The following is a 27712-nucleotide window of genomic DNA, read 5'->3' as shown; positions in this document are numbered from 1 at the left end:
GTATTGTTGGATCCAGTTGGCTAATATCTTGTTGAGGATTTTTACATCCGTGTTCATCAGGGAAACTGGTCTATAGTTCTCCTTTTAGTGTGGTCTCTGTCTGGTTTTGGAATCAAGGTAATGCTGGCTTCATAGACAGAGTTTGTAAGTTTTCCTTCCATTTCTATTTTTTGGAACAGCTTCAAGAGAATAGGTGTTAACTCTTCCTTAAATGTTTGGTAGAATTCTCCTGGAAACCCATCTGGCCCTGGACTCTTGTTTTTTGGCAGATTTTTGATTACTAATTCAATTTCCTTACTGGTTATGAGTCTGTTCAAATTTTCTATTTCTTCCTGTTTCACTTTCGGTAGTGTATATGTTTCTAGGAATTTGTCCATTTCTTCCAGATTACCCATCAGGTCTCATATTTAGATCTTTAATCCATTTTGAGTTTATTTTTGTTTATGGTATAAGAAAGTCCAGTTTCATTCTGTAATTCCAATTTTTAAGTAAATAAATATAAGGCTGTTCTGGTTATCTATTTTTTCTTGGATGAGTGTTGACAGCTTTTGTCCTTCAAGGAATTTATTAATTTCATCTAAGTCATCAGATTTATTGATATAAAATTTCCACAATATTTCCTTATTCTTCTTTTAATATAGCTGTAGAATCTGTAGTAATGTCAACTTTCTTATTTGTGATATTGGTAATTTGTGTCTTCTCTCTGTTTTTCCAATCAGTCATGTTAGAGTTTTTCAGCAAAAGGATATGCCCCCTTCTTCTTTAGCAGTATGGGGAAATTAAAAAGAAAATGTTACCAACATACCAAGAAAATAATTATATCTCACCAAGTGTATTTCTTTGCTATCCATCTCTTTATTTCTGCATCATAATTCTTTTCAATTATATAATTATTATTTTATTGGTGCTTTTATAAAGGAAGTCTTCAATCATGAAATTTTTATTGAATCCCTCCTTTGTGCCAGATAGTAGCCTAGTAGCTTAGTGCTGGAGTCCTCAGATGAATTAAAACCTAGTCCCTGTATAGTTCCAGTGTGGCTGGAGCAGGGCAACCAAAAGCAAGAGTGGTATGAGATGAATTTGAAGGCATGGAGGGAGAAGGGGGAAGCTTTGTTGTACAGGGCTTTGCTGATCTTAAAAGGACTTTGGCTCTGACTCAGGGTGAGATGGAGAGTCATTCCATTGCAGAGAATTGGGCAGAAGGGAGTCAGTTCTGTCTTGTCTCTTCATAGGATTATCTGGATATTCTGCTAAGACCATATTGTAACAAGACAAGGGCAAAATCCAGGAAGCTATTGCAATAATCTAAGCAAGACATGAGATGATAATGTTTTGATCACTGTAGTAGTGGTAGCAAAGATTGTGAAAGGTGATGGGTTCCTAGATACATTCTGAAGGTACTGACCCCACTGCACAGGGTTGTGTGTACATGAGTGGTGGAAGCAAAGCTGGAGGGGGGTGGGGGCCACATTACAAACTCCTTTGTGTGCCAAGCATGAGGTTTATATGTCATCCTCAGGCAATGGGATGCCACTTATTAATTTTAAGCAAAAGAGTTACATATCGTACTTTATTCTAGAAAGCTGATTTGATGGCAGAGTTGAAAGGGCTGTTGTGGAGGTAGTGAGACCTGCTACGAGACTCCTGTCAATATCCAGACAGGAGAGAATGAAGAATTTAACAGAAACAATAGCTATCTAGCTATCACAGTGGAGAGAGGGAGTAGTTATGTGTTAGTTTTCTATTGCTATGTGACAAACTACCATGAACTAAGTGGCTCAAAATGATACATATTTATTAGTCCACATTTTCTATGGGTTTGGAGTCCAGGTAGGCTTAGGTGGGTCCTCTGCTCAGGGTGTCCCAATACACTTAATCAAGGTATTAGTTGGGCTGTGTTCCCATCTGAAGGCTTAACTGGGGAAAGAGTCCTCTTCTAACTTCACTCCGGTTGTTTGAAGAATTCATTTCCTTGTGTTTGTAGGACTGAGGGCCCTGCTTCATGCTGGTTATTGGCTGGAGGCCACCTTAAGCTCCTAGAGGCCACCCATAGTTCCTTGTCATGTGGGCTTTCTCAACATGACCTATTTTTTCATCAAACCAGCAAGGAGAATCTTTAGAATGAGTCTGTCAGCAAGATGGAATCATATAACATATGGTAATCGCAGGAGTGACAGTCCATCATCTGTGTCATATGCTATTTGTTAAAAGCAAGTCACAAGTCCCACCCATACTGAAGAGTAGAAAACTCCAAGTTCTAAAGACTAGAAAATGGATCATTGAGGGTAATCTTAGGATGTATCCACTATAGAGCATGCAGAATGCTGAGGACATGGAATGGACAGAATCTAAGATCATTGGCTGTGAGCGGGAAAAGAAAAGAGAAATAAAGGATAATGCACAGCCTTCTAGTTTGTGTGCTTGGTGGATTGTGAGGGCCCTTCACCAAGATAAGAAACAGAAGGAGGAGTTAGTTTAGGAGAATGATGAATTATCTCAAATATGAGGGCAAAGACATTAATTTTACTACCATTTTTTAATCAAATTATTCTCTATTAAAATGAATCAAACTCAATAAACCTTAGCCACAGGTCTTGATTTCCCTGTTCAAAACAAAACAAAACAAAACAAAACAAAACAAAAACCCCCTTGATTCTCACAGTCCAAGCCACATGCTATGTTACTGAACCAATAGGGAGTTTCTGAATATATCTGGGTTTTTCTGTGCCTATAATGAACTCTTGCAAAGCTGGGAGGCTGAACACAGAAATGGTGTATCTGAAGGAGTGTCACTGATTTCAGGTAGAAAATCTATTTTTAGAAAATGAAATCATCTAAAAATTCTGTGTTTATATGTAATTTGCCCACTTAAATCTGCTTTAAAATGTATGTATTTCTTGTAAAGGAAGCATCTTAATACAACTTTGTGGTTAGAGAGAATGTTCTTTATTTCAAGCTTACCAAAGGGTTTAGGGAATGTGCAGAAACAGAAGGGGGGAAAAATAAAGATAAAGCCATGTTCTGTGCAACTGATTACTCAGAGGAATTAATAAAATTCCACATGGATGGATGGATTCCGTGATCAGGTTTATTGAGTTCAAACAGTATGTAGCTAGAAACTACCAGACAAGTCTAGGTGGTTAAAGTGGAAGTATTTGGGGGAAGTGAACATGTTGTTGGTTAAAAGAATCAATTTAGGAAGTCACACTTTAGGTATACGGAATGACTACATTCGTTTCTAGGTCTTTCCTGCCTCACTGGCTGTCCATGAAAGCCTGTGATTGTTATTGAAGGGGCTCATTTGTCATAGTTGGTTCCTAATACATCTCCTAGTGCATCTTCCTTTGCAAGGAACTGCACTGTGAGGACCCAGAAGAACCTTCTCACAACCCGGGGTTTGGCTAATTTAGCCAAGCAGAACTTTTTCAATGGCAAATGGCAGAAAACCCAATGTAAAATCACTTAAGCTATTAAGCACTTGGTCCACAGTGAAGGGTGGATCTTGTCAACTTCAAGGGCAGCTGGTTTAAGTGGCCTAAACAAAGTCACTAGGATTTGGTTTCTTGGTGGCCATGTGGCAAGGGTAACCAGACCTTCTATCTTCTTGTCATCAAATCTAGCAGGAAAGACTCTGTCCCCTCAATGCCAAACATTCATCTTTCTCATGACTCTCGCTGGCCTGGAAGGGGTCACACCTCATTCTCTGAGTCAATCACTATGATCAGGAGAATGTCATCTCTCTGATTGGCTAAGACCAACATGTTTTATCTGAGTGAGCTCTGCCCAAAGAATGTTGCTTCCCAAGGGAAATTTGGGTACAGTTTTTACCAGATAAGTGGGTGTTGGGTGGTAAACACAGGACAAAGTCCTCTTCGCCCCAGAAGTGTGCCTATTAATTGAGCCAGAAATTTGTGTACATGGCAGCACAATTGCCAATGACATAGAAATATCAATATTTCCAGATATGTACCTTACACCTTATTCTTCCCACACATTCGTACACTTAGTTTGACTGAAAGCTAGTTAGAAGAGGTTCCGAAATATTCTGTTGCTTTATGTGTAGGCAAAACCTCAGATCAATAAGGGGAGAAAGCCCATGTCATATACATAAAAGGGGAGAGGATAGCCTCCAGATATAACAATCCACTGGGTACCACCAATTAATTTATGCATTAGAGGTTTGGAGAGCATTCTCCTTAAAAGAGAGAGAGATGTAAGACGGCTCATAAGGGATCCCCAGTGTATTAGGCCTGAGAAGAGGAGTTCTATATTTGGATGGCAAAAGGAAGTGAATTAGCATCTTGGATTGGTGCAAGAAAGAGCAGTGCTGGCCTGGAGAAATCCCCAGTGGTACTTGGGATGCTTTGTTCAGTTGTTCAGTGTTTCACTAGCAATACCAATAGCAGAGTTAGACTTTGTTCCTTTAGACATGCCATTTTGTTTCTCTTGTGGTATTTTCTTTGGTTTAAATGCTATCTCATTCCACTACTTCCCTCTTTCCATTCCACACCAAGCCTTTCACTGATGCCTGCCTGATAAAAGGCTCTACATCTGATATTAACCTAAAACTTCCTTGATTCCTTAAAGTGAGTTATTCATTAATGGAAGCTAAGTTACTGGTTGTTAGGCAAATCTTCTAATACTCTCTCTCAAACTACCAATCTGCTCAGAGAAGCTCCTATAAACCTACTGTAGAAAGAGGTGAAGCTTTGTGCCAATTGTTAGCTTTAAGCAGAAGGCTGAGAGAGAGAGAGAAGTTACTCATTTGCCCGATTCCACATGGTGAGTCCAGGGGAGGGAATCAAGTGTACAGCCAGCCTGACAAGCAGTGCAGGGAAGCACGGCGCCTGCCAGCAGGACAGGACAGGACAGGAAGGGGCAGGGGCTACCGGGCTGCCTCTGAGCATGGTCATGGGTTCCAGCCGAATTACTCTAAAGATCAAGCATTCTGCCTTCTATTTCCTATGATGGCCAGAGTTTCCTGTGCTAAGAGGTATGGCTATCTTTTCCCCTGTCCTTTTGTTCAGCAAAAACAAAAGCTAATTAAAGTAAATGTCAGCAGCTGCAGTGATGAAGGAGTGGGCTGCGGGAGTGGGGCAGAGAAACTTCCAGGGGCTGGCTGATTATGCAGATAAAGCACATTTGGGAGTTGTGTGTCTAGCCCTGTATGCATGCTTTTCGGTTATTAGGGTAAAAAAGCCACCTCTCTGTGGGTTATTAAAACATGTCTCTAGGCCTCAGGAGCAGAAATTTGTGCTTCTAGATTCATAGTATGTGCATTTTTGTTTTATTCCTTAACTGTCTGGGCTCATTTCTATTTCACACTTTTGTTTACCTCAAGAAACATCTTACAACCAGCAAAGAAGCTGGCCCTGCCTATGGTTTTCAAAGAAAATTCACGCATCTTTCCAGTCAGTGGGTTGAGCAGTCACCATTACTGTTTATTGTTGCTGTCATTTTTTCCTTTGATATTTATTTTAGTTATCTTACAAATCATAATTGAATCTAACTACTTTTTTGTTCTTCTAAATACATATTTAAATTGCTATAGTAACCAATCATTGGATTCCATGACATTTTAAATTGAAGCATGTATGTTTTCAATTTAAGGAATAGAAAAAAATACTTAAGACATTATTTGAATTGGTCAATGCAGGTGTTTAGTATATGGAATTTAAATGTAAATAAAGACACATTTAACAGTGAATTTTCTTTGTAATTTGAGAGCTTGGGTATGTTTTCTGGGGGAAATACCCTACAAAATTGGAATTAAAAAATTTTAGCAAGATTTATATTAACTACTCATATTTATATTTATATAATATTTATTCAGTTTATACAAAGATTTATATCAATTAGGAAAGTATGACCTGCAAAGTCAAAATTTACAAAAATGGATACACTATGAAGTCATTATTATAGATCGCAAATTCTTGGTTTAGAAAGTTTGTTAGACTTGAAGATGTTTCCCTCATTTCCAATGAAAGAAAGTATTTCCTATTTGTGCTTCAATAAGTTGCGATATGTACTCAAAATAAAATATGTTTTTTGAACTGTTGCCTCAGTAAGTCACCAAGCCTATTTTTGTATGTGCTTATGATAATTAGCCCGCTACAAACTTAGTATGAATTCTAGAAAAAGACCAAGGACTGAGTCCTTTAGCATCGTTTGGAACAACCCAGCCTCAGAGGCTTTCAGTAGAAGTGAATGTAGCAAGATGTCATGGCAGAGGAAACCGAGAGACGCACAGGGAACAATAGACATCTTGTGGGAAGGGCTGAAATGTATGCGGCCAATTCCCATGGGAACGCCTGTAGTTCTTTCACACTGTGTGAAAAAGATGCTCCTTGAAAAGAATCTTTAATCCTTTCTTTCAAAGGAAAATCTATCCGAGAACTTTATTTAAATTTTCTAGAACCCAAATGGGTCTAACCTCGTCAGTGGGTATTTATAATACAGGTGAATAAAATGAGAAAATTTTGATGAGCAGTAGTGTTATCCAAAGCGTAACGTAAATAAATGTTGTTATTCTAGAATTTTCTAATGTGAAGAAACCAGGGAATACTCTAACCCGAAGTTGGAAGCTAGAGGCTAATTTTCACAGAATAAATTGGCTTCCTGAGTTAATTATGTTTATTGAAACCTCCCAAAGAGCTTCAATTTTTTCCACAGGTGGTATCCCAATAGTGGTTCAATTAAGTCCACTGGTTCATATGTATTTTTATTTAATAGATCTACCGGTGCATAGTAGAATAAACCAGCAATGTTTTATTAGTGCCCATTGAGTGCAGGTCACCTTGAAGAGTCCTAAAGAACTTTTCCCCCTGGTGCCCTAGAGGGAATTATACACTCCATCCTTGCCAATAAATGTGGGAGTGAGCACTACACTTACGTAGGAAACTCAGGTATTTGGATTACCCAGCCACAAAAAGTCTGAGATACATTGTATTTTAGTCCATTTCCACTCTGTAAAAAATTCAGTTACTGTTTAGCCATGGTTGAGGGGGTAAGGCTGTCTCTCCAGGGAACAAATTTGCCAAAAAACTAATATGGACACATTCAAGATAGTGTATAAACTACCCAGATTTAGGTTGGGGGGAGAGTACAATTAGGCTATAAATATGACCCAAATGGAAAAAGGACTTTATAAAAAATCTTTAACATGTGAACTCAGTGTTGGATAGCAGTACAGCAGTATATTAGCTCTTAGAAGGGATGGCATAGGGACATAGTACAGGAAAATGACCTATAAGTATAATGACATTATTAGGGATATGATTGCTGTTACTTCTTGTGTGGTTGCTATATGCTAGGTTCTGTGGTGAATGCTTTACATAATCTCATAAAACCTCCCAACAACCCATATCACAATCCTCAGGTGCAAATAAGGAACCTGAGGCTCTAGGAATTAATTGATCGACCCCAGTAATGATACAGCTGAATCCAGTTGTGTTTGCGTTCCCACACTCTTAACCACTCTGCTTTTCTTACTGGGTTTCTATAAAATGTCCAAATCTGGACACTACATTCCTTTAAAAATGGAAGAAAATTGGATAAAACCTAGCGATAAGAGCCATTAATAAGGAATGGAGAATGAAGAAGAGGGAAGCCTAAAGAGATACAGTCTGTTCCTTTAAAAGAGAAGACTGCATCACTATCTGTAAGCCAGAAAATTACCAGTGAAAGGCTACACCTGCTCATGGGTGCCTGGCTTCTCCATTTTTATAAAGAAAACTCTTAAAGAGAATTCTCCATATGTGGATGGCATAAAAGTGTGATTGACCACCAAATGTCTAGAATGATTTACAAGGTCATTCCCCTGGGGCATATGACCTGGTTCAATGGTAGTATGTGACCCCTCTGACCACATGCCTTTGTGGGGTAGCGCTCGCGGGAGTCACATCTTTGTGACCACACGGATGAATTTGTCTGCCGCACAGCTTCCTGTACGTTTTGCCAGCAAAGAGGTGATTTGATGGGCAGAAGACTCTCCATAAGGACAGATGAGTTGGGAGTAGAGAATAATACAATTTAAAAACATGTTTTTTAATGCACCATTAAGCATTGAAACCATTAAGTGTTGAGAGTTTCAGTACCTTTTCCTCCTCTGGAGTGTCAGCAAGATAACATATTCTCTGAGTGTTGCTGCAATATTTAAAGTACAAATCTGACTTAAAGGGCAAATCCAAGTGGATTTTTATGAACCTCCCAGCAAATAGAGTGGAAAAGAAGGTATGCATTTTTGTTTAGTAGTTTGTTCCTTTTAGCAGCAACTTTCTCCATCCTTAAGTTTTCAACAATATTAATCTAGAGGCAGAACAAGAGGATCAGTGCTTTAGGAGCTGGGACTCTTAGTGGACAAATGCTCTGTGTTTCAAATTCTGGGTGTGAAATCTTGAGAGGGAGGGAGGTGTTCATTAAGCCGCAGTCCTCTCTTCCCCAGGCTTTGTGAAATGGCTCCCAATAGTCATTCCATTCACCTGTTTGAGTTTCTGCTGAAACTGTTTCCTGCGTGGCTTTCTCTCCCCAACACCTCCCACCCCTCCCCATTCTTCCCAGGGAAAGTATAGATTTTCACGAACACAGGGAGTTTTGTTTTCTCTGTTAAAAACAACTCTACTTTACTGGAGCAGGCTTTCTGTTTCACCCCAGGAAACAGAGCATTTCACTCAGAGGCGACTCTGCACTGGGTGAGGTGCAGCCTGTCACCTGACCAGCTCTGGAGCTGCCAGTGGCATCAGGCTGCATTCCTTGAATTCTTCACCCAGCACTACCGCCACCGCACTGAACAACTTCAGGTTCACTGAGCTGAGGGGATTCCATCTGCTGTGCCCTCGGAGTCCGCTGCCCGAGTCTTGCGCCCAGGCTCAAAACCTATAGCTGAGTAACAGCAAGCTGCCTGCCTTTGAGGAGTAGCACGCAGGTAAAGCCAGTTTTGTGGGGACAGCTGGGACTCCCTGAAATGTGTCACCCTTGGTGCATAATCATTTTTTTGTGTGGTGTCTGCTTCTCCTTACAGAAACTTGACTTGCCAACCAATATCTGCTTAAAAATATACATTACAAATAATGAGAAAGTGGGCTCCAATTTAGGGTCCCTTAAAGATTAAGGACAGAAATTAGGAGAGCAAAAGCGGGGAGTAAGAAGGAATTTTATAAGTCCGTTTTTGTAATTCAAAAAGTACGAGATTTGGAGGCTGACCTACTTGGTGTGAATCTTGGCTCTGTGTGTAACCTTTGGCACGGTATCTCACCAGTCCTGTTTCCTCTTTGGTAATAATATCTACCTGCAGGGTTGATGGGAGAACTGAGAAGAAAGTATCTGGCAAAGAGCTTGGTGCATGGAAAGCATCTGAGCTGCACACATATGTGCATTTGTGTACATATGTGTGTGCTTGTGTGTGTTTGGTGAACACATGTGTATACAGGCATACAGGTCACAGGAATGTGGCGTTCATGAGGGCAGGGAATTTCTCAGAGGATGAGGTTGAATTTGATCTGTCGCTGACCTTCTCTGCCGTAGCAGAGAGATCAACAGGAGAAAGAAGCCAGACACCTGAGCAAAACATTGACCAGAGCTGCTGAAAAATAAATGACATGCCTTGCTGATCCTTAGGCAGGAAGGGGGCAGTATAGTATACCATGTGGGGTGCTCTTTAAATGAAGACTGATGGAAGGGAGGCAGTTTAATAGTTATCACACATGGTCATGTATGCAACTGACAGGGCTTTGTTCTGGGAGATCAACTGCCTTCGGTTCTGACTCTGCAACTTATTACTCCCTGGGTGTTCCTGGGCTGGTTGCTTTCCTCTCTGAACATCAGTTTCTCATCACATGGAATCGTCGTGAGAATTAAGTGACTCAATCCTTACGAAACACTCATAGTAGTGCCTGCCACATGGTAAACACCTGCTAAACATTAGCTGTTGGTGTCATTATTTGACAAGGGGCTCTTTCATGTGTTTTAGCTTTGATCTTCAAAACAACCTGGTGAGATAGACTAGGCATGTATTAGCCCCATTGTGCAGATGAAGAAATTGAGGCTCAGAGAAGGGAAAAGCATGAACCAAAGGTCCAACAACCAGAGTGACCAGGCTAGGACTTGAATCTCAGTCTGCAGACAAGCATCTGACTTAGTATGTACACGGCACATGTACATTGAATGAAATCTATCCTAAAAATGTCTAGCCCAAACACCATTTCCTTCACAAAGTCATTCCTCATCATCTTTCCCTAGGAGAGATCTCTCTCTCCCTTGTACTTCCCCAAACTTCCTTTATAGTATACAAGAGACTTTACTCTGGGTCATCCTTGTATTGTAAAATGTTTGGTGTAAGTTTCACCTCTCCCTACCCCACTTTTTAATGTGCAAAATTTCTCACGGATGGCAGTGTTTTGAACAATAATGTTTTGCACATGATGGACACTCAGTAGTGATAGCATGAATGTAGGACTTCATACCAGGTGTCATTGTAAGTGTGGAGAGTAACGAACGAGCCCAGGGATGCCTGGGTGGCTCATCTGGTTGAGTTCAACAGGACTCTTATTTTCGGCTCAGGTCACAGTCTCACGGTTTGTGGATTTGAGCCCTGTGTCAGGCTCTGCACTGTCAGTGCAGAGCCTGCTTGGGATTCTCTTTATCTCCTTCTCTCTCTGCCCCCCCCCCAACTTGCTCTCTCTCTCTCTCAAAATAAATAAAGGAAAAAGGAGCCCAGGAAAAACCGGGGGTGCCCCCCTCCACCAGCATGTATTTCTGTCCTCCTCAGAACTCCAGCTGTGATACATTTGGGACAGCTGAATGTGCTTCAGGAACAGCCAGATATTGACCAAGAAGCTGACTGGTCAAGGGGAAATCATATCCCGTGCCCGTCTAATATCTTATATTTCTGAATATTATTTCACTGAGACCCTGTCACTGTAAATGTCTGAGGCTACGGGGAGAATGCCTTAAGGGGAAAATTCTGTCCTAAGGGGAACATGCCGTCCTAATTTTCCCTGTAGATATTGTAACTCGCCCTTCCACATTTGCCAGGGCGCATACTACCTTGTAGGGCTCTCTGCTGTCTCTCCACCCCATGGAATTCTCCCCCTCATCCCCAACTCTCCTGCTTTTCTCTTCCTCTAAGCTTCTGTTCCTTGTGACTCGCCTGCTGTCTGGTAGGCCTAAAGCCCAGGGCATAGAAGGGCAAGGATGCAGGGTCAGTGTAGGAGGAAAGAGAAATTCATTTTCGTGCTTTATGACTCTACCGATATCTTCGTCCTCAAATGTTAATAATGCTCTGAGGGTCTTTACTTATAACAGTAGCCTCACATGGAGCCTTACGTGGAACCAGCATACGATAGTGGTTATGAACTTGAGGGTCGCACTGGAATCTCTGGATCCAAATCCTAGCTGTACAGTTTATTGGCTGTGTGGCTTGGGCAAGTTATCTAATGCCTTGGTTCCTCACCATTAAAATGGGAATGAAATATCCTCATATAGTTATTATGAAGGTTAAATGAGTTAATGTTTACAAAGCATCTAGAACAGCACATGGCATACAGACAAGCATGTATAAGTATCGGGTATGATTTTTCTGAAGCTGGTGAGCAATACAAAAGTCGCACGTAGGCAATACTACCCTCCACTTCCCTTCAATGGCCTACAAACTGCACTGAGTGCCTGATGAAGGATTTGGCTTGCATTTAGAGACCATATTGCATGGAGAGTGTGTATCTTTAGACTTTAAAATTGCATTCAGGGGCGCCTGGGTGGCTCAGTCGGTTAAGCGGCCAACTTCGGCTCAGGTCATGATCTCGCGGTCTGTGAGTTCAAGCCCCGCGTCAGGCTCTGTGCTGACAGCTCAGAGCCTGGAGCCTGTTTGATTCTGTGTCTCCTCTTGCTGACCTCCCCTGTTCATGCTCTGTCTCTCTCTGTCTCAAAAATAAATAAAAACGTTAAAAAAAATTTTTTTTAAATAAAAAATTAAAAAATAAAATTGCATTCAGCACACAGAGGTGCCCACACAGTGGGAGCTCAGAGGGGAGGTTTAAGATCACCCGAGGAAGCAGCAGACTCCCCTGTCCCTTTCAAAATCGTTCTGAGGAACACATTCAGAATGAAATGTTGGGCAGACTTGCCTATTGCTTATATTCTTATATGAAATAAGTCACCCTCAGCTGTTACTCTTTGCACGTGGGTCTTCATTTTTAAGTTACACGAGATGATTCCACTTCATTGTAAACCATAGGGGAAGCCCGCTGGCCTGAAGTCCGGGGAACAGCGCTCCTGCAGTTACTATGGAGCCTTTGGGAAGTCATTAAATAAATGATTGCTAAGGTCTCTACCATTGCAAATGGTCCGTGATTTTATTAGGCCCAGAAGGGAGCTGATGAGAAAAATCAGATATTTAATTTGTGCCATTGCGCTTCTCTCTGTGGACTGTTAATTGAGTAAGAAGTATAGTGGGACTTTATTATTTCAACTGTGGGAGGAGAGGGAAGATTGCCTGATCCCAAAGCCCTTCCTCTTTACCCTGCCTCGCAATGCTGGGGGGAGTTTCCCTTGTCAGTGTAGGAAAGAAACCTGGCCAAGAAGGCAAGCACTGGTTTCCATGTCCAGGAAAAAAGAGAAAACCAGGCAGTGGGTGTTTTCTGTGTTCCCTCTTTCCTTTCATTGCCCTTTTCTGTTTGCTTTCCATGGGAATCTGGGGGAAATATGGCAAGGGTTGGGTGTCCACTTGTTTCCTTGTGGCATAGAATGACGAAGAAGGATACAGAAAGGAGAAAAATAAGTGTGAGGTTTAAGCAGCTTTTTAACATTCCTGTTAAATTCTAGAGAAACCTACACATTTTTGACAGGATCCTTTGGGGGAAAAGAAAATAAATAAGGGAAGAGCTCATTTGAAGATCACCAAGCCAGGATCTGTGACTCTGCACATTTCCAAACTGTCTTCCCGGTCTCTGCTCAGTGGAGAGGTTACATTTTGAGCCCATGCCATTCTACTAACAGCAACATTGTTTCATTTGTTTCTTTTCCAGAGAGTGTCAAAGAAGACCTCAAATTCTGGAGAAAAATGACCTTTCAAGGACTACAAAGTATATACTTCCTGCTGCATGTTTCTGCCTTACTAACCTGTGATAACTGAAACACGTGGTCCTGGGGCTGCCGAAGGTCAATTGCTTATCAAATTTCCCATCATGCATCAGCTGTTCAGACTGGTTTTAGGACAAAAAGATCTTTCCCGAGCCGGGGACCTCTTCTCTTTAGATGACTCTGAGATTGAAGACAGCCTGACAGAAGCTCTGGAACAAATTAAAATAATTAGCTCATCTTCCGTAAGTAAACTAGTTTTTAAACTAGACTCCCAAAATGACTTATTCTAGGGCCAAAGGATTGTACGTATCCTGTGGGAAAGGAACTTTGCAGGGGAAAGAGGAAAGACCACTTAATACTGGTTCCCTTAATACTGGTTCTGCTCTGTGGTTTAATTTGGCGTCTAAGAAATAACACCAGAGCAGTCTTGACCTAGCGGGAGGCTAGGCTGCCTTTTGCCCATTCATGGAGATCAGAACTCTGGAAATTGCAGACCAGAGTGGAATTATCACAAAAGCTTATCTAAGGGCTGTTTCTCTATCCTTGAAATGACATGCAGAAGAGAGGGAGCAAATCCTGGGAAAAGCAGATCTGCCAAGCTGCCAACAGCATCAGTAAACAAAGCAGGGTGTGTGGAGGAGGCTGAATAATGAAAGAAGGCAGGATGACGCCTCCTGCCGCATAGGTAACATAAGACAAGGACAAGGATCACTCTGTTGCCAGAAGTGACAGTTGCCCGGGGCTTGATAACACCGATTCTGTGTATTTCTATAGAATCTCCATTAAAAAAAAAAATCTTACTTTTTTACTCCTTTTCCTAACCCCCACCCCCATTTAATTCAACTCAGTCATCATTAGCCCCCAGTGTGATCAGACAAATTTATAATCTCCCTCAAGTCTCCCGTTCCTTTGCTACTCTTCAATGTCAAGATTATATATTCTGAAAGTGCTTCCCTAAGAGGGTAGATGTGGAGTGCCCAGTGTGGTTTGATGTTGCCCTTCTTGGTTGTGCAGGGGCCCTCCATGAGATCAGTCCCATTTCAAAGACCAAGTCTACCAAGCATCTCTTGTGTCAACAGCATTTGCTAATACTTGGTGCAGACAGCCCCCAGGCAGACAGGAAAGAGACAGGACTTGAGCCATAAAATACTGAATTACCAAATGTGTACACATTTCAGAGATCACAGCTTCCTTCCACATTTTAATGTTTAAAAGGTGTACCAGCAACCAGTGCGGCTTCCTCCTCAAGACTGTCAGCGTGCTCACTTATTGGCCACCAGGAACATACTAAATCCCCCCGGTGGCCAATGAAGTCATTGCCCACACACTCTTTTCTCAGCTAATGTCTTTGACAGCAATTATGTGTCCACATTTTTTTTCAGAACATTAATCAACTTAGTCTGACTCAAAACACAAGTATTCCTGGTACATTTCCACTTTCTGTGCCATATTTGTGTGCTATTTCTAACAGTCCCTTCCTTCACACTCCTGCAGAAATGAATTGGCTGAATATGCCACTGATTTTCATCTAATCTAATACAAATATATATATACATATTCCCCTGAAGCCTGTTTCCACTAGAGGTCACTAGTGTCAGTGATTTCTTTTGTTTCCTTCATCAGTTGCTTATTTTTAACAGATGTCAAATTCAGAATTTTAGAACCGGTGAGTTCTGTTATGTGTCGCCACCTTTACCCATTAAGGCAGGCAGGTCCCCTGTCATCAGGGTGTCATTTGTCCCCTCAGATCAGCGTCCTACCAGGCAGATCTGGAGGGCCAGTCATTCTCCTGTGTTCTTCACCTACTAACTGGTGTCACATCTCACTTCTTCCACTGCTCTATCTGTAACTGTGGCATGAGCAGATGGATGGCAGAATAAAAAGAATTAGTTTTTAGAAGGATTGTGCAGATCGATCCATTTTTATGTCTGCTATTCAGTCCTAGTTATAAGCAAGTCTCAGTGTGGAATTCCTTCTCCCTTTCCATTCTTTTAAAAGCCAGTTCAAGGTTTATTATTCCTGAAATGACTTCTATGGTTCTAGTTCGTAGTGATTACTTCTCTCTAAAAATACATAGTTGCCCTTTTGCAGAGTATATAATTAATATACTCTGTTCTTATAGAAAATCATCTATTCATATAACCTCCTGTAGTGAAACTTCTACATCCAAGATCTATGTTTCCAGCCTTGGCATCTCCCCCTAAGCCTCAAGCCCGAACTAGTTGATATCCATTATCTCAAATTCAATCTATCTAAATTAGAAGTTATCATCTTTCTTCCAGCTGTACTATCACTTTCTTAGATCTCCAGGTTTGCAACCTGGAGTCACTCTTGACCTTTTACTCTCACTCTCTCCTTTCCCTATTAGTTCTGTGGACACTCCTTGAGAAACATCTCTTCCCTTTCTCCTTCTTCTCCTTTTCCTGAATTACCTTCTCCTTCTCCTTTTGCTATCACTCTGGCTCAGGACTTCAAAACAATTGATCTTCTTGCCTTTGGTCTTACTGTTCTCTGGTTCAATGTACTAGAAGTTACCTAATTAAACTTCCTAAAGAAGATTTTATTGCATGTCTCCCATTGTTTGAAACCTTCCCATGATGCACCAATGCCCATGACATTCAATGGCCATTGCCAGTGATTAGTCCACTGAACCACTATGTCTACTCAGTGGCTCACTTCCCTGTTAGCTGCATCCCATCTTTCCCTTGTTATGACTTTCCTAATGACCCTGAATCTCAGTAATCAATTCTACTTCTCAACTCCTTTATTTGTTTGTTTGTTTGTTGTGTCCCTAATTTTTTTAATTTTATTTTTTATTTTTTTAAATTTACATCCAAATTAGTTAGCATATAGTGAAGCAATGATTTCAGGAGTAGATTCCTTAATGCCTCTTACCCATTTAGCCCATCCCCCCTCCCACAACCGCTCCAGCAACCCTAAGTTTGTTCTCCATATTTATGAGTCTCTTCTGTTTCACTCATATGGGGACTTTAAGAGACAAAACAGATGAACATAAGGGAAAGAGAGCAAAAATAATATATCAACTCCTTTTTAAAAACAAAGAACTTCCTTTTAAATCATCTTTGCCAACTTCCTTCTAGCATAGAAATCCCTTCTCTACGATACCTGACAAATAGGTGACTTCTCCTTCTACATTTGCAATGATGAGAACATAGTAAGTTTCTGATATTTCCCTTTGACAAATTTCCCTTTTCCATTGCATGAAGCCTTGATGGAGCCTTTAGTCAAAGTTTTCTACCTTGCCCTTGCCAGGAGAGCAGAGAGGAAAGGAGTGGAGACACTGACTCGAGCTTTCTCCATAGTTCTAGGAAAGAAGTCAGCAGAGGGTGATTTGTCATGACAATGGTGCTCCAAAGAGATAGTCCTTTGCTGTAGTTTTCCGCACTTTATCCATTGCTTATGGTCATAACCACAAAACCTACAAAGAGATAACTATTCCACTGTCAGAATTTAAAATTTTTAGTGTGTTCCTCCTTTTGGCTAGATGAAATCTTGACAAGTCAGGAAACAACAGATATTGGTGAGGATGCGGAGAAAGGGGAACACTTCTGCACCGTTGGTGGGAATGCAAACTGGTGCAGCCACTCTGGAGAACAGTATGGAGGTTCCTCAGAAAATTAAAAAGAGAACTACCCTACAACCCAGAAATTACACTACTAGGTATTTATCCAAAGGATACAAAAATGCTGATTCAAAGGGGGAACATGCACCCTAATGTTTACAGCAGCCCTTTGTATTTTCTATACATTGTTATTTGGTCTGTTCATTGCCTCAACAATCAAAAGAGTGTAACTCTGTTCCTGTGAGAACCTTAAATATAGAAAGATAGGTGTAGGTATCAGGGCTCACCTGTAGCTTCTCTTTTCTCAGCTAAACATCCTTAATGTCCTAGTGTCCTTAGGTATTTCCATGACAAAGAAGGAGCCTATGGCAGAGAAAGGTCATACAACCTCACATTTCCAGGTTTAGGTCTGGAAACTCAAATTTGTCAGTACATGATAAATACTATCCAAATGCAAGACTCAGAGGTATAAATTAGAGTGTTGACTTATTGATTTACAATGCAAATTATAACCCATGTTAGTCGGAATTATTGTGTGCTCTATGCTGTCCTTACCAAGTGCATTTACCCAGTCTTTCCCTAGACAATGAATATCACTATTGATTAGATTTCTTCCTCCTCTATTAGAATCACATTCCAGCCCTACTGCCCTATATTTAACTCACCTGTAGTCACTCATGTACAGATAGTATGATGGTTAGTCCAGTAGCTGGTCAATCCCATTCATATAAGTGGATTTTTCCCCCCACTTAATTCTCAAAGGGCAATCTTGTTTCCAAATTCTTGAGGTGTCTCATTGTAGCTCCCAGGTACTGCCTATATTCTCAACATTCTGGCTTCTTTCCCTTGGCACCTTCCTAATTTACTTTTGTAATTTATCATTGCCCTGCACTTAAACCAACTGCTTAGAACAATTGCTGATACTAGTCAGATACTCTGTGTCTAAAATTTCTTTTCTACAGTAGCATCTCACAGTTGGCCACATTAATGTTATGATATACCAAAACCCTGAGGCTTAATCAAGGCTTATAATTAGGTAACTTGAAAAACATTGTAGGTGTATTGTGTCACATTTTTAAACCATTGCAACAATATTGTTGTCTTTAGGCCCTCATTCCAGGATATTCATACCTTCAAAAAATTATGATTCTGTCCAATATATTAGTTATTCCTATCTTTTTGGAATCTGAAAATTTTTGGCAAGCAAGTCCTCAATCCTTTTCCTAACATCGCTCACAAAATAATTGAACCTTACTAGATTCCATTCTCCAGTCCATGCTCTCTTTTCCACTGGCTAGTCCAAAACACTGCTGGGCAATATTTTGTCCTTATGCTTTGCTTTGAAAGCGCATCTTCTCAAAATTCTCTCCGAGTCCCCAAATGTATCTTTAAGTTTCGTCTTTTCATTTTGAGTCCTTTCTGGACTGCTTTCACCTAATAATCATTTCTTCTACTACCTTGGCTCTCCTCCCAGACTACTCATTGCCATCCACTCATCTTTTCCCACTCCCACCACCCTCATTCACCACGTTCCTTCTGCCTAATCCACCAACCCACCTTCTATCTCTCTTTAACTTTTTTTTTTTACACCAATAAAAAATGTTAGGCATGCACGAATTGCCCAATTTTAAGAACTAGATAAAATTGAAATCATCTGCATGTTTCTATTTCAAACCTTCCTTTTCTCCCAAAGTAACCAATATCCTAATTATGGTATTTATCCATGAATGTTTTTATGTCTTTGCTATACACGCATAACTCAAAAATTATTTATAGCATGATACTCTACGTTTCTAAACTTTATATAAATAGTATCATAAGGCTCAATATAATGTTTCTGAGGTTTATCTATGTTGGTACAGGTAGTCCCAGTTCATTTGGTTTTGGAGTGATAGAGTATTCCACTACATGATTATACCACAATTTGGTTATCCATTCTTCTTTTGATGGACATTTACTATTTAAACAGAGTTATAGTAAACATTCTTGTAATCAGTGTTTTTGCCAAATGTGCTAGTATCTCTAGTGAAGACAACTAGGAATGAAACAGTTGGTTTGGGGGTTTTATAGACTTTCAGTTTTCTGATATACCACCAAATTGCTTTCCACCATGGTTGTGCCAACCTGCACTCCCATCAGCCATGCTTGAGATTCCCAGTGGCTTTATATTCTCACCACAGCTTGCATTTATCAGATTGTTAATAGTTTTTGTCAATTTAAATGAACCATATTTGACTGTTATTTACATTTGTACTCCCCTAATTATTGGGAAGGTCAACAGATCATTTTTTGGTGTTTATTCGCTATATGTCATTTGGGTTTCAGTAAAGTATTTAGGATTTAGGGGTTTTTTTGTTGTTGTTGTTTCTTTCCATTTTTCTATTGAGGTTTTAAAGAAGTCTTTTCTTATTAATCTTAAGGACTTTTTGTATATTCTTGTACAAACCCTGTCGCTTAAGCATGTTGCGCATTTATTTCTAATGTAGCTTGCCTTATACCTTTTACTGTAATAGTCCTGACAGCTGGTAGGACAAATATCCCCAGACTTCTTTAAAATTGCTTTGTTTGTTTTTGTTCTTTAATAACTTTAAAGAATGATTCTGTCACTATCTTGATAGGCATTTTATTATGACTATAGGTTTATTTGAAGAAAATTAACATCTTTATGTTACTGTCTTCTTATCTGTAGGTATTATTTATCCATATTCTTAGATCTTCTTAAGTATCTTGCCGTAAAGTTTTATGATTTTTTTCTTAAAGATCTAAAGAGTTTTGTAAGTCTTTTTAAAAATTTATAAGTATTTGGGGCGCCTGGGTGGCGCAGTCGGTTAAGCGTCCGACTTCAGCCAGGTCACGATCTCGCGGTCCGGGAGTTCGAGCCCCGCGTCAGGCTCTGGGCTGATGGCTCAGAGCCTGGAGCCTGCTTCCGATTCTGTGTCTCCCTCTCTCTCTGCCCCTCCCCCGTTCATGCTCTGTCTCTCTCTGTCCCAAAAATAAATAAACGTTGAAAAAAAAATTAAAAAAAAATTTATAAGTATTTTAGGTTTTTTGCTGAGATTATAAAAATTACATCCTTTATTTTTTTTAAAGTTTTTTTCTTAATGTTTTATTTTTATTTTTGAGACAGAGGGAGACAGAGTGTGAGTGGGGGAGGGGTAGAGAGAGACGGAAACACAGAATCTGAACCAGGCTCCAGGCTCTGAGCTGTCAGCACAGACAGAGCCTGATGCGGGGCTCGAACCCATGAACTGTGAGATCATGACCTGAGCCAAAGTCGGATGCCTAACTGACTGAGCCACCCAGGCGCCCCTAAAAATTACATCCTTTAAAAAATATTTTCCAACTATTTTCTTTCAGGTGATTATAAAACAAATGACACTTATTTTTGATCATATATCAGACTCAACTCTCTTTATTAATCTTAATATCTTGTCTATAATTTTTTCCATTTATTCAACAAATACTTCTTAAGCACTTACTATATGCCAGACACAGTACCAGATGCTGGGGATACAAGAGTAGGCAAAATAGAAAAAGAAATCTCTGCCAGCATCCATTTTAATTGGGGGAGACAGAAAAATACACAAAATAAATAAGGAAAGTATGCATTGCATTAAAAGAGGATCCGTAAGTGCTATGTAAAAAAAAAAAAAAAAAAAACAGAGCAGAGGTTGAGGACAGGGGATTAAAGGTATGGAATTTTAAACAGGAAGACAAAGTGGCCATATTGAGAAGCTGGTGTGAAGCAAAACTTGAAGGAGATGAAGAAGCAATACTTGTAGAAATCTGGAAGAACTCACTTCAAGCAGAAGAAGCATCAGATACAAAGTTCTTGAGGTTGAGGGCAGCCTGAAGTTCCTGAGGAATATTAAGGAAGCCAGTGTGGTTGTAGCAGAGAAAGCAAGGCAGGAAGGTCATAGAACATCAGGTCAGAAGGGAAGTGGAGGCCAGATCATGCAGGGCCTTGGGCAGCTATTGGAGAGTTCTGACCAGAGAAGTAACATGATCTTATTTTCCTTTTCCTGCTTTGAGAAGAGTCTGTGGAAAAGCAAAGGTGGAATCAGGAAGGCCATTTAAAAGACTATTGCAAAAATCCAGATAAGAAGTTCAGTAGTTAGGGCGCCTGGGTGGTTCAACCAGTTAAGCGTCCAACTTCGGCTCAGGTCATAATCTCACAATTTTGTAAGTTCGAGCCCCGTGTCAGGCTCTGTGCTGACAACCCAGAGCCTGGACCCTGCTTTGAATTCTGTGTGTCTTTCTCTGACCCTCTCCTGCTTGCACTCTCTCTCAAAAATAAACATTAAAAAAAATTTTTTTAATTAAAAAATAAGCAGAGACTTTGGCCATGAGGGTGTAATGGAATGGTGAGAGCTATTCAGTCTCTGGGTATATTTTAAGGGTAGAACCAATAGGATTTGTTGATATAGGGTGGCGTGGAGGGAGAGAGAGAACGGGACTAAAAATTTTTGGCCTGAAAAGCTACAATGATGAAGTTGAGAGGTAGGAAGGAATCAGGAGTTCTGCTATAAGCATGGGGGCTGAGCTGTTAGCTGTCTCAATGGAGATGTCACGGAGATAGTTGCATATGTGAGTCTGGAGTTGAGACAAGTCTGGGCTGGACAGGATAATTTTGGAACTCATTAGCTTTGGGACTGAATGAAATCATTGAGAGAGTGAGTGTTCACAGAAAATAAGCCCAAAGACTGAGCCCAGCCTCGAGGAGATGATGGAGGACCAGTGAAGCCGACTGTGAGAAAGGGCCACTGAAGGAGGAAGAAAGAGCATGATGTCCTGAAAGCCAAGTGGAGAAATGATCAAGGACAGAGCGAGGTCAACGCTGCCAGTAGGTCAGGTGAGATGAGGACTGAGAATGACTGTTATTCAGGTCCATGAAGATCACAATGACAAAAGCAGCATCATTGGATAAGTAGGGGTGAGAGCTGAGCCAAAGTTAGTTTAAGACAGAATGGGAAGAGATTTGAAGAAAAGCAGTGACATCTCTGGGCATTTTCCTTTGAAGAAGAGTAGAGAAATGAGGTGGTAATTAGAAAGAATTAGGGAATCAAGAAAGAATTTTTATAAGATGAGAGAAGCACATTCTTTAGAATTTGTTTATGCATACAGTCAATATCTTAATAGTTTTGTTTCTTCTTTTTTCAATCCATATCCTTTCTATTTGATTTCTCTGTCTCCTTGTCCTGTCTAGTTCTCAAGAGCAATGTTGAATAGAATGGAGTTAGCAGATACCCTTTTTCCATTCTTTAAAGGTAGTTTTCTGACTTAACAACATAATTATAATGTTTGTTCCAGGCTTTTGATTAGTACCCTTGATCAGATTAAGGAGGTTCCCTTTTATTCTTGTTTTTTTTTTAATGTTTATTTAGTTTTGAGAGAGAGAGAGAGAGAGAGAGAGAGAGAGAGCGAGCTTGAGCAGGGGAGGGGCAGAGAGAGGGAGACACAGAATCCAAAGCCGGCTCCAGGCTCTGAGCTGTCAGCACAGAGCATGACGCGAAGCTCAAACTCAGGAACTGCAAGATCATGACCTGAACCAAAGTCAGATGCTTAACTGACCGAGCCACCCAGAAACCCCTGTTCTTGTTTTTTCTAAAAATTGTTAAATTTTATCTACTTCTTTTTCTGCTTTTTTGAGATAGTCATATTTTTCCTTTTTCCCTATTTTCCCTGTTAATGTGGTGAATCATAATAATAGATTTTTAAAATATAAAACCATCATAACATTCTGGGATAAAGTGAAATTTGACATTAATTTTAATACATTTCCTGATTTGGTTAATATTTTTAAAGGAGCTTTGGAACCATGAGATTGGTCTATAATTGTCCTATCTTCCACTGTTTTTACCTGGCTTTAGTAGCAAGTTATATGTACTGGGGTCATAAAATAAGCAGGGAAAAGTTTCCATGTTTTTGTTATCTATAAGACTTTCATAGAAAGCTATAAAACCCTCTGGGCACCATGAGGGTTTGTGTGTGTGTGTGTGTGTGTGTGTGTGTGTGTGTGTGTGTGTGTGTATGTGTGTGGTGGGAGTGGGGGTGTTGGTAGATTTTTAAATTACTGATTTCATTTTCTTTGAAGAAAATCAGGGAGTTTTCCTTCAGTCACTTTTGATAAAATATATTTTCTAGGAAATTGTACATTTTATCTGAGTTTTCAAATTTATTGGTATAAAACTTTTTAATTCGTACTTTTATGTTCTGCTGTATCTGTATTTAAGTGCTCTTTTTCACTGATTCTTTCATCAGTATTTTCAGAGCTTTGTCTTTTTAAAGTTTTTGGTTTATGAATCATCTGTATAGGGTGTTTTTATTCTATCTCATTAATTCCTTTTTAAATCTTTGCTGTTTTCCTCTTTGTTCTTTATTTGGTTGTATTCTACTATGCTTTTTCTAATCCCCTCAGTTGTACAATTAGCTTTTTTTTTTTTTTTTTTACTTTCTAATATAAGCATTTAAGACCCTAAATTTCTTGCTAAGTACCACTTAGTGTCATCCCATAAGTTTTTGAGATACAGTATTTTCATTATGAATTCTTAAATACTCTCTTATTTTTATTGTGATTTCCTCTTTGACTCATAAGTGATTTACAAGTTTGTGCTTTAATTTCCCAAAGAATTTTTGGAAACTTTTTGTTATTAAGTTAAAATCTAGCTGCATTGTAGTTGGAGAACATGAATGGCATGATACAAATTGCTTAGGAGTGGTTGAGATTTGCTTTGTAGCACAGTTTATGGCTAACCTGTGTAACGAATAACAGCTAATACTTATGTAGCACTTAACTATATTCTAGGGATTGTTCTAAGAGCTTATCACATGTTAATATATTTAGTTCTTTCAGTAAACTTTTGAGATAAGTATACTAATATTATCTCCATTTTATAGATAAGGAGACTGGAGCACAGAGAGGTTAATAATTGAACTTGTTCAAGGTTATATAGCTAGTGAATAATAGAGACAAAAATCAAGTTTGGAGAGTTTGGATTCAGAGACTACTCTTAACTACCACACTATGCTGCCTCTTTAGATGTTTCATTTGTGCCCCAGAGGAATGTGTATTCTTGAATTAGTATGAGATATTAAGTAAGTTGGTTAAAGAACTCCTTTTGATTATATCATTCAAGTTTTCTATATCCTCAATAAATTTGTGTCTGCTTGGACAGTCAATTACTAAGAGAGGTGTTTTAAAATTTCCCACTATAATTTTGGATTTGCCAATTTCTCCTTGTAATTTTGTCAAGATTGCTTTATAAATGTGGGAGATTTTCTAAATTTGAAGTATAATTAACATACAATGTTCTATTAGGTTCAGTGTACAACATATAGATTCAACAATTCTATACACTACTCAGTTCTCCCCACAATAAGTGGAGTCGCCCTCTGATACCACACATGTAGTTATTACAATATTATTAACTGTGTCCCCTATGTTTCACTTTTAATCTCCATGACATTAATTTTATAGCTGGAAGTTTGTACCTCTTAATTCCCTTTATTTTACCCATCCTCCCATCCAGCTCCTCTCTGGCAACCACCATTTAGTTCTCAGTATTTAAGAGTCTCTTTGTTTGTTATTTGTTTAGTTTTTTTAGATTCTACATGTAAGTGAAATCATATGTTACTCGTCTTTGTCCGGATTATTTCATTTAGGATTATAGTCTCTAGGTCCATCCATGTTGTTGCAAATGGCAAGATATCATTTTTTTTATGGCTGAATAATACTCTATTGTATATACATACCACATCTTCTTTTTTATTATTATGTACAAGTTTAGAATCATTATTTACTCTTGGAGAACTTTTCCTCTTACTATTATATATTGTACAACTTTATTCTGATAAGTTTTGCCTATTTTCTTTGGACTAGTTGCCTATTTTCCCTTTTCCTGTCTTTTTACCTTTTATCTTCCCATGTCCTTATGACTTAAATATAATTTGTAAACATCCTATAGATGTGTTAAATATTAAAAATTGAAAATCTGGGGCACCTGGGTGGCACAGTCGGTTAAGCATCCGACTTCAGCCAGGTCACGATCTCACGGTCCGTGGGTTTGAGCCCCGCGACGGGCTCTGGGCTGATGGCTCAGAGCCTGGAGCCTGTTTCCGATTCTGTGTCTCCCTCTCTCTCTGCCCCTCGCCCGTTCATGCTCTGTCTCTCTCTGTCCCAAAAATAAATAAACGTTGAAAAAAAATTAAAAAAAAATGGAAAATCTGTCTTTTATTGATAAATTTAATCAATTTGTATTTATCATGATAAATTACATATTTGGCTATATTTCTCCATTTTTATTTTGAGTTATATTTCCTGATTTTCTAAATTTTTATCTTCTTTTCTGCACTTTTCAAAAAAAAATTTTAAGTTTATTCATTTCAAGAGAGACAGAGAGAGCAAGTGGGGGAGGGGCAGAGAGAGAGGGAGAGAGAAAGAATCCCAAGCAGGCTCTGCACTATCAGCACAGAGCCCCATGCAGGACTCTACTCACGAAACGCAAGACCATGACCTGAGCTGAAACTGAGTCGGGCACTTAACTGACTGAGCTACCCAGGCACCCCACAGTTTTTTTTAATTGAAGGCATTTTTAACCTTTCATTTTCCACCTCTATTGACTCCGTTGGTTTGAAAGTTACATATTCTATGTCAATTCTTTTAGTAGTTACCTTTAAAATTTTAGCAAACATATTTGCCATGTTTTATCAATTCTAAGACATTTTTCACACACTTATAACTCTGAAACAAGAATATATTTTATAATTGATTACAATCTTACAATCACCGTTGGCCAGGTATTAGGCATAATAAAGTTGCCATGGCCTACTTGTTCATAAATTTTTCGTAGCTTTCATACTGTTAACATTCCAACTGAATTAGGTGCATTATTGTTACTAGCAATCAATGTTGGGTTAAATGTCTGCTTAAAATGTTTCCAAACTTTCTAGATTATAATGTGGTAACAAACACTTACTGGGTATTTGGGAAGGCATAGAAGAGAGCACTAGGGTATGCATTTTATATTAGTGAACAAAATATTCATCAAAATATTCGTGCAGGAATGATAGGAATTCCACATTTTCTTACAAAATAATAACTGAGAGCTTTATGGAACCTAAAAAATATTATACTCTTTTGTTACTGAGATATTGGTAAAATATTGTCTATTAAACTACAACAAGTAATGCAGCTAAAAGCAGGAAACAGGCAATTCTCCTGGAAGAGATGGAAGAAACTTCAAAGAAATAAGAGGTTAGTACCATCAATTTATGTCTTGCCTAGAATTCTCCTTAAGACATGATATAACTCACAATTTAATTGTTAGTCTTTTCTCTTCCTTCATAATGGAAGATCTTATCACTGATACCACCTTACATTTGATGGATTACAATGATATCTAAAGTTATTCAATAGCTCTCTTTTCCTATTACCGTAAGGACCTTGAAATACTTTCATGCCCCTCTTATATAACAGCGTTAAGCAGTATTTTTTATGTTACCTTGTTTAATACCCTTGAAACTTATTCTCTAAAATTACTGATTAAAAAAGAAATCAGCCAATGTTTGGTTCAAGAACCTATTTCCCCAGTTTTTCTTATCATCCCTTTTATTCCCCATTGTCTTCCTCCCTTTTTTTCCTCCAAATCCAAGTTTCCACTTTCGAAAGTATCATAATAAGAGTCCCTTCAGCCAGGATCTATAAGTGATAAACTGCCTAAATGTTTGTCTTTTCCGAAAAAGTGCTTGTTTTGCCCTTCACTTTGAATGGTGATTACCTGGGTGTGGATTTCTAGCTGGGCAGTCTTTTTATTTCTCGGTAACTCCTACTATTGCTGTTGGTTTGTCATTCTTTATACCTACTCTACTTTTTCCATGCTGTAATATTTTCTCCGTGTCTTTGGTGTTCTATGGTTTCACACTATTATGTGTCCGGATGTGATTTTACTTGTATATCCCTACTTAATCCTCATTGTGTTTTGTGAGTTTGAAGTTTATGCTTTTTGTCACTTTTGGAAATTTTAAAAATATTATATCAAATATTTTCTTTTCCAATTAACTTTTCCTTCTGGAAATGCTATTTATTCATTCATTTATGCATTCCGCAAGTATTTTTTGAGTACCTACTATCTGCTAGGCATTGGGGATATAATAAATAAAGCAGACAAAAATAACTGCCCTCACATCCTTCATATTCTCTTGTTTCATTCTCCATACCTTCTGATCTTTTGTAGTTTCCATCTCTGTATGATCCGTCATGTTTTCCTTTCCTCAACTCTATATTCCCATCCATTGAGTCTTTTTTCCAGCTGTATCTTATCCACCATTTCATTCATTTGTTGAGTTTTTCATTTCTAGAAGTCTCATTTGTTTCTTTTTAACATCTTTCTGTTCCTTTTTGAAGAGATGTCATCTTTGTTCATACCAAGAGTTTTCCTTGATACAGTGAGTCCTTTTGCACGTCTAATTGCATAATTTGAGATCAATAATTCCATTATCTGATTTTTGGCTATCCATTATGCCCCAAGTTTTGTATGTGAATATGTGCTCCTATTGGCTTAGTTCCTTGAATGTTTTATGAGTTTGGATTTTTAAATTCAGTTTAAGTAGAATTTTACTTGTATGAATACTGGATGGCTTTGTGGAGTGTTTTCCCCCTCAAAGTAGTTTTATGTTTGCTTCTGCTGGGAACCACAGTGAGGTTATGAGCTCTGGGATCATTGCTGGTGCTGTTGGTGTTGTTATTGTCTTCACCTTGGAGGTTCTCAGAATGATAGAATAAATGAGGTGTGTATATATGTGTGCTCTTAAAACTAGAAAGAATGATTATTAGTATGGATGCCATGTAGAATGTAACAATAAGAGAAGGGTAAGTATGTGGTCTTTTTGTGCTGTACATTGTTTAATAGTTGTGAAATGAATATAAAAAAATTATAACACACAAGGAAATATTTGTAACTCACCGTGTGTTATAACATCTCTCTGTACTTATTACATGCCAGACACTGTTGTAAATCCTTTCCCTACATTAACTAATTTAAACTGCACACTACTACT

The 27712-nt window shown here is 39.0% G+C and overlaps 1 protein-coding gene across 18 annotated transcripts in view; it reads left to right on the top strand.

Moving 5' to 3' along the window:
• Window positions 1–27712, top strand: part of VEPH1 (ventricular zone expressed PH domain containing 1) — a 759919-nt gene that overhangs the window by 485731 nt on the left and 246476 nt on the right. For 15 of the 18 annotated variants that reach the window (XR_007155827.1, XM_047876091.1, XM_047876078.1 and 12 more), the window contains one exon: window positions 13020–13316. Coding sequence is in view for 17 of the 18 variants with exons in the window: in XM_047876091.1 (XP_047732047.1) it covers window positions 13179–13316 (138 nt within the window). In the remaining variant the exon portion in view is untranslated. Of the gene's footprint in view, window positions 1–4748; window positions 4994–8707; window positions 8924–13019; window positions 13317–27712 lie in introns of those variants that run through there. The other 3 variants (XM_047876087.1, XM_047876090.1, XM_047876082.1) reach the window with 3 other exon arrangements.

The sequence above is a fragment of the Prionailurus viverrinus genome, chromosome C2 (genome assembly GCF_022837055.1).
Source record: "Prionailurus viverrinus isolate Anna chromosome C2, UM_Priviv_1.0, whole genome shotgun sequence".
NCBI lineage: Eukaryota > Metazoa > Chordata > Mammalia > Carnivora > Felidae > Prionailurus > Prionailurus viverrinus.
This window is presented reverse-complemented; position numbering and strand designations above follow the sequence as displayed.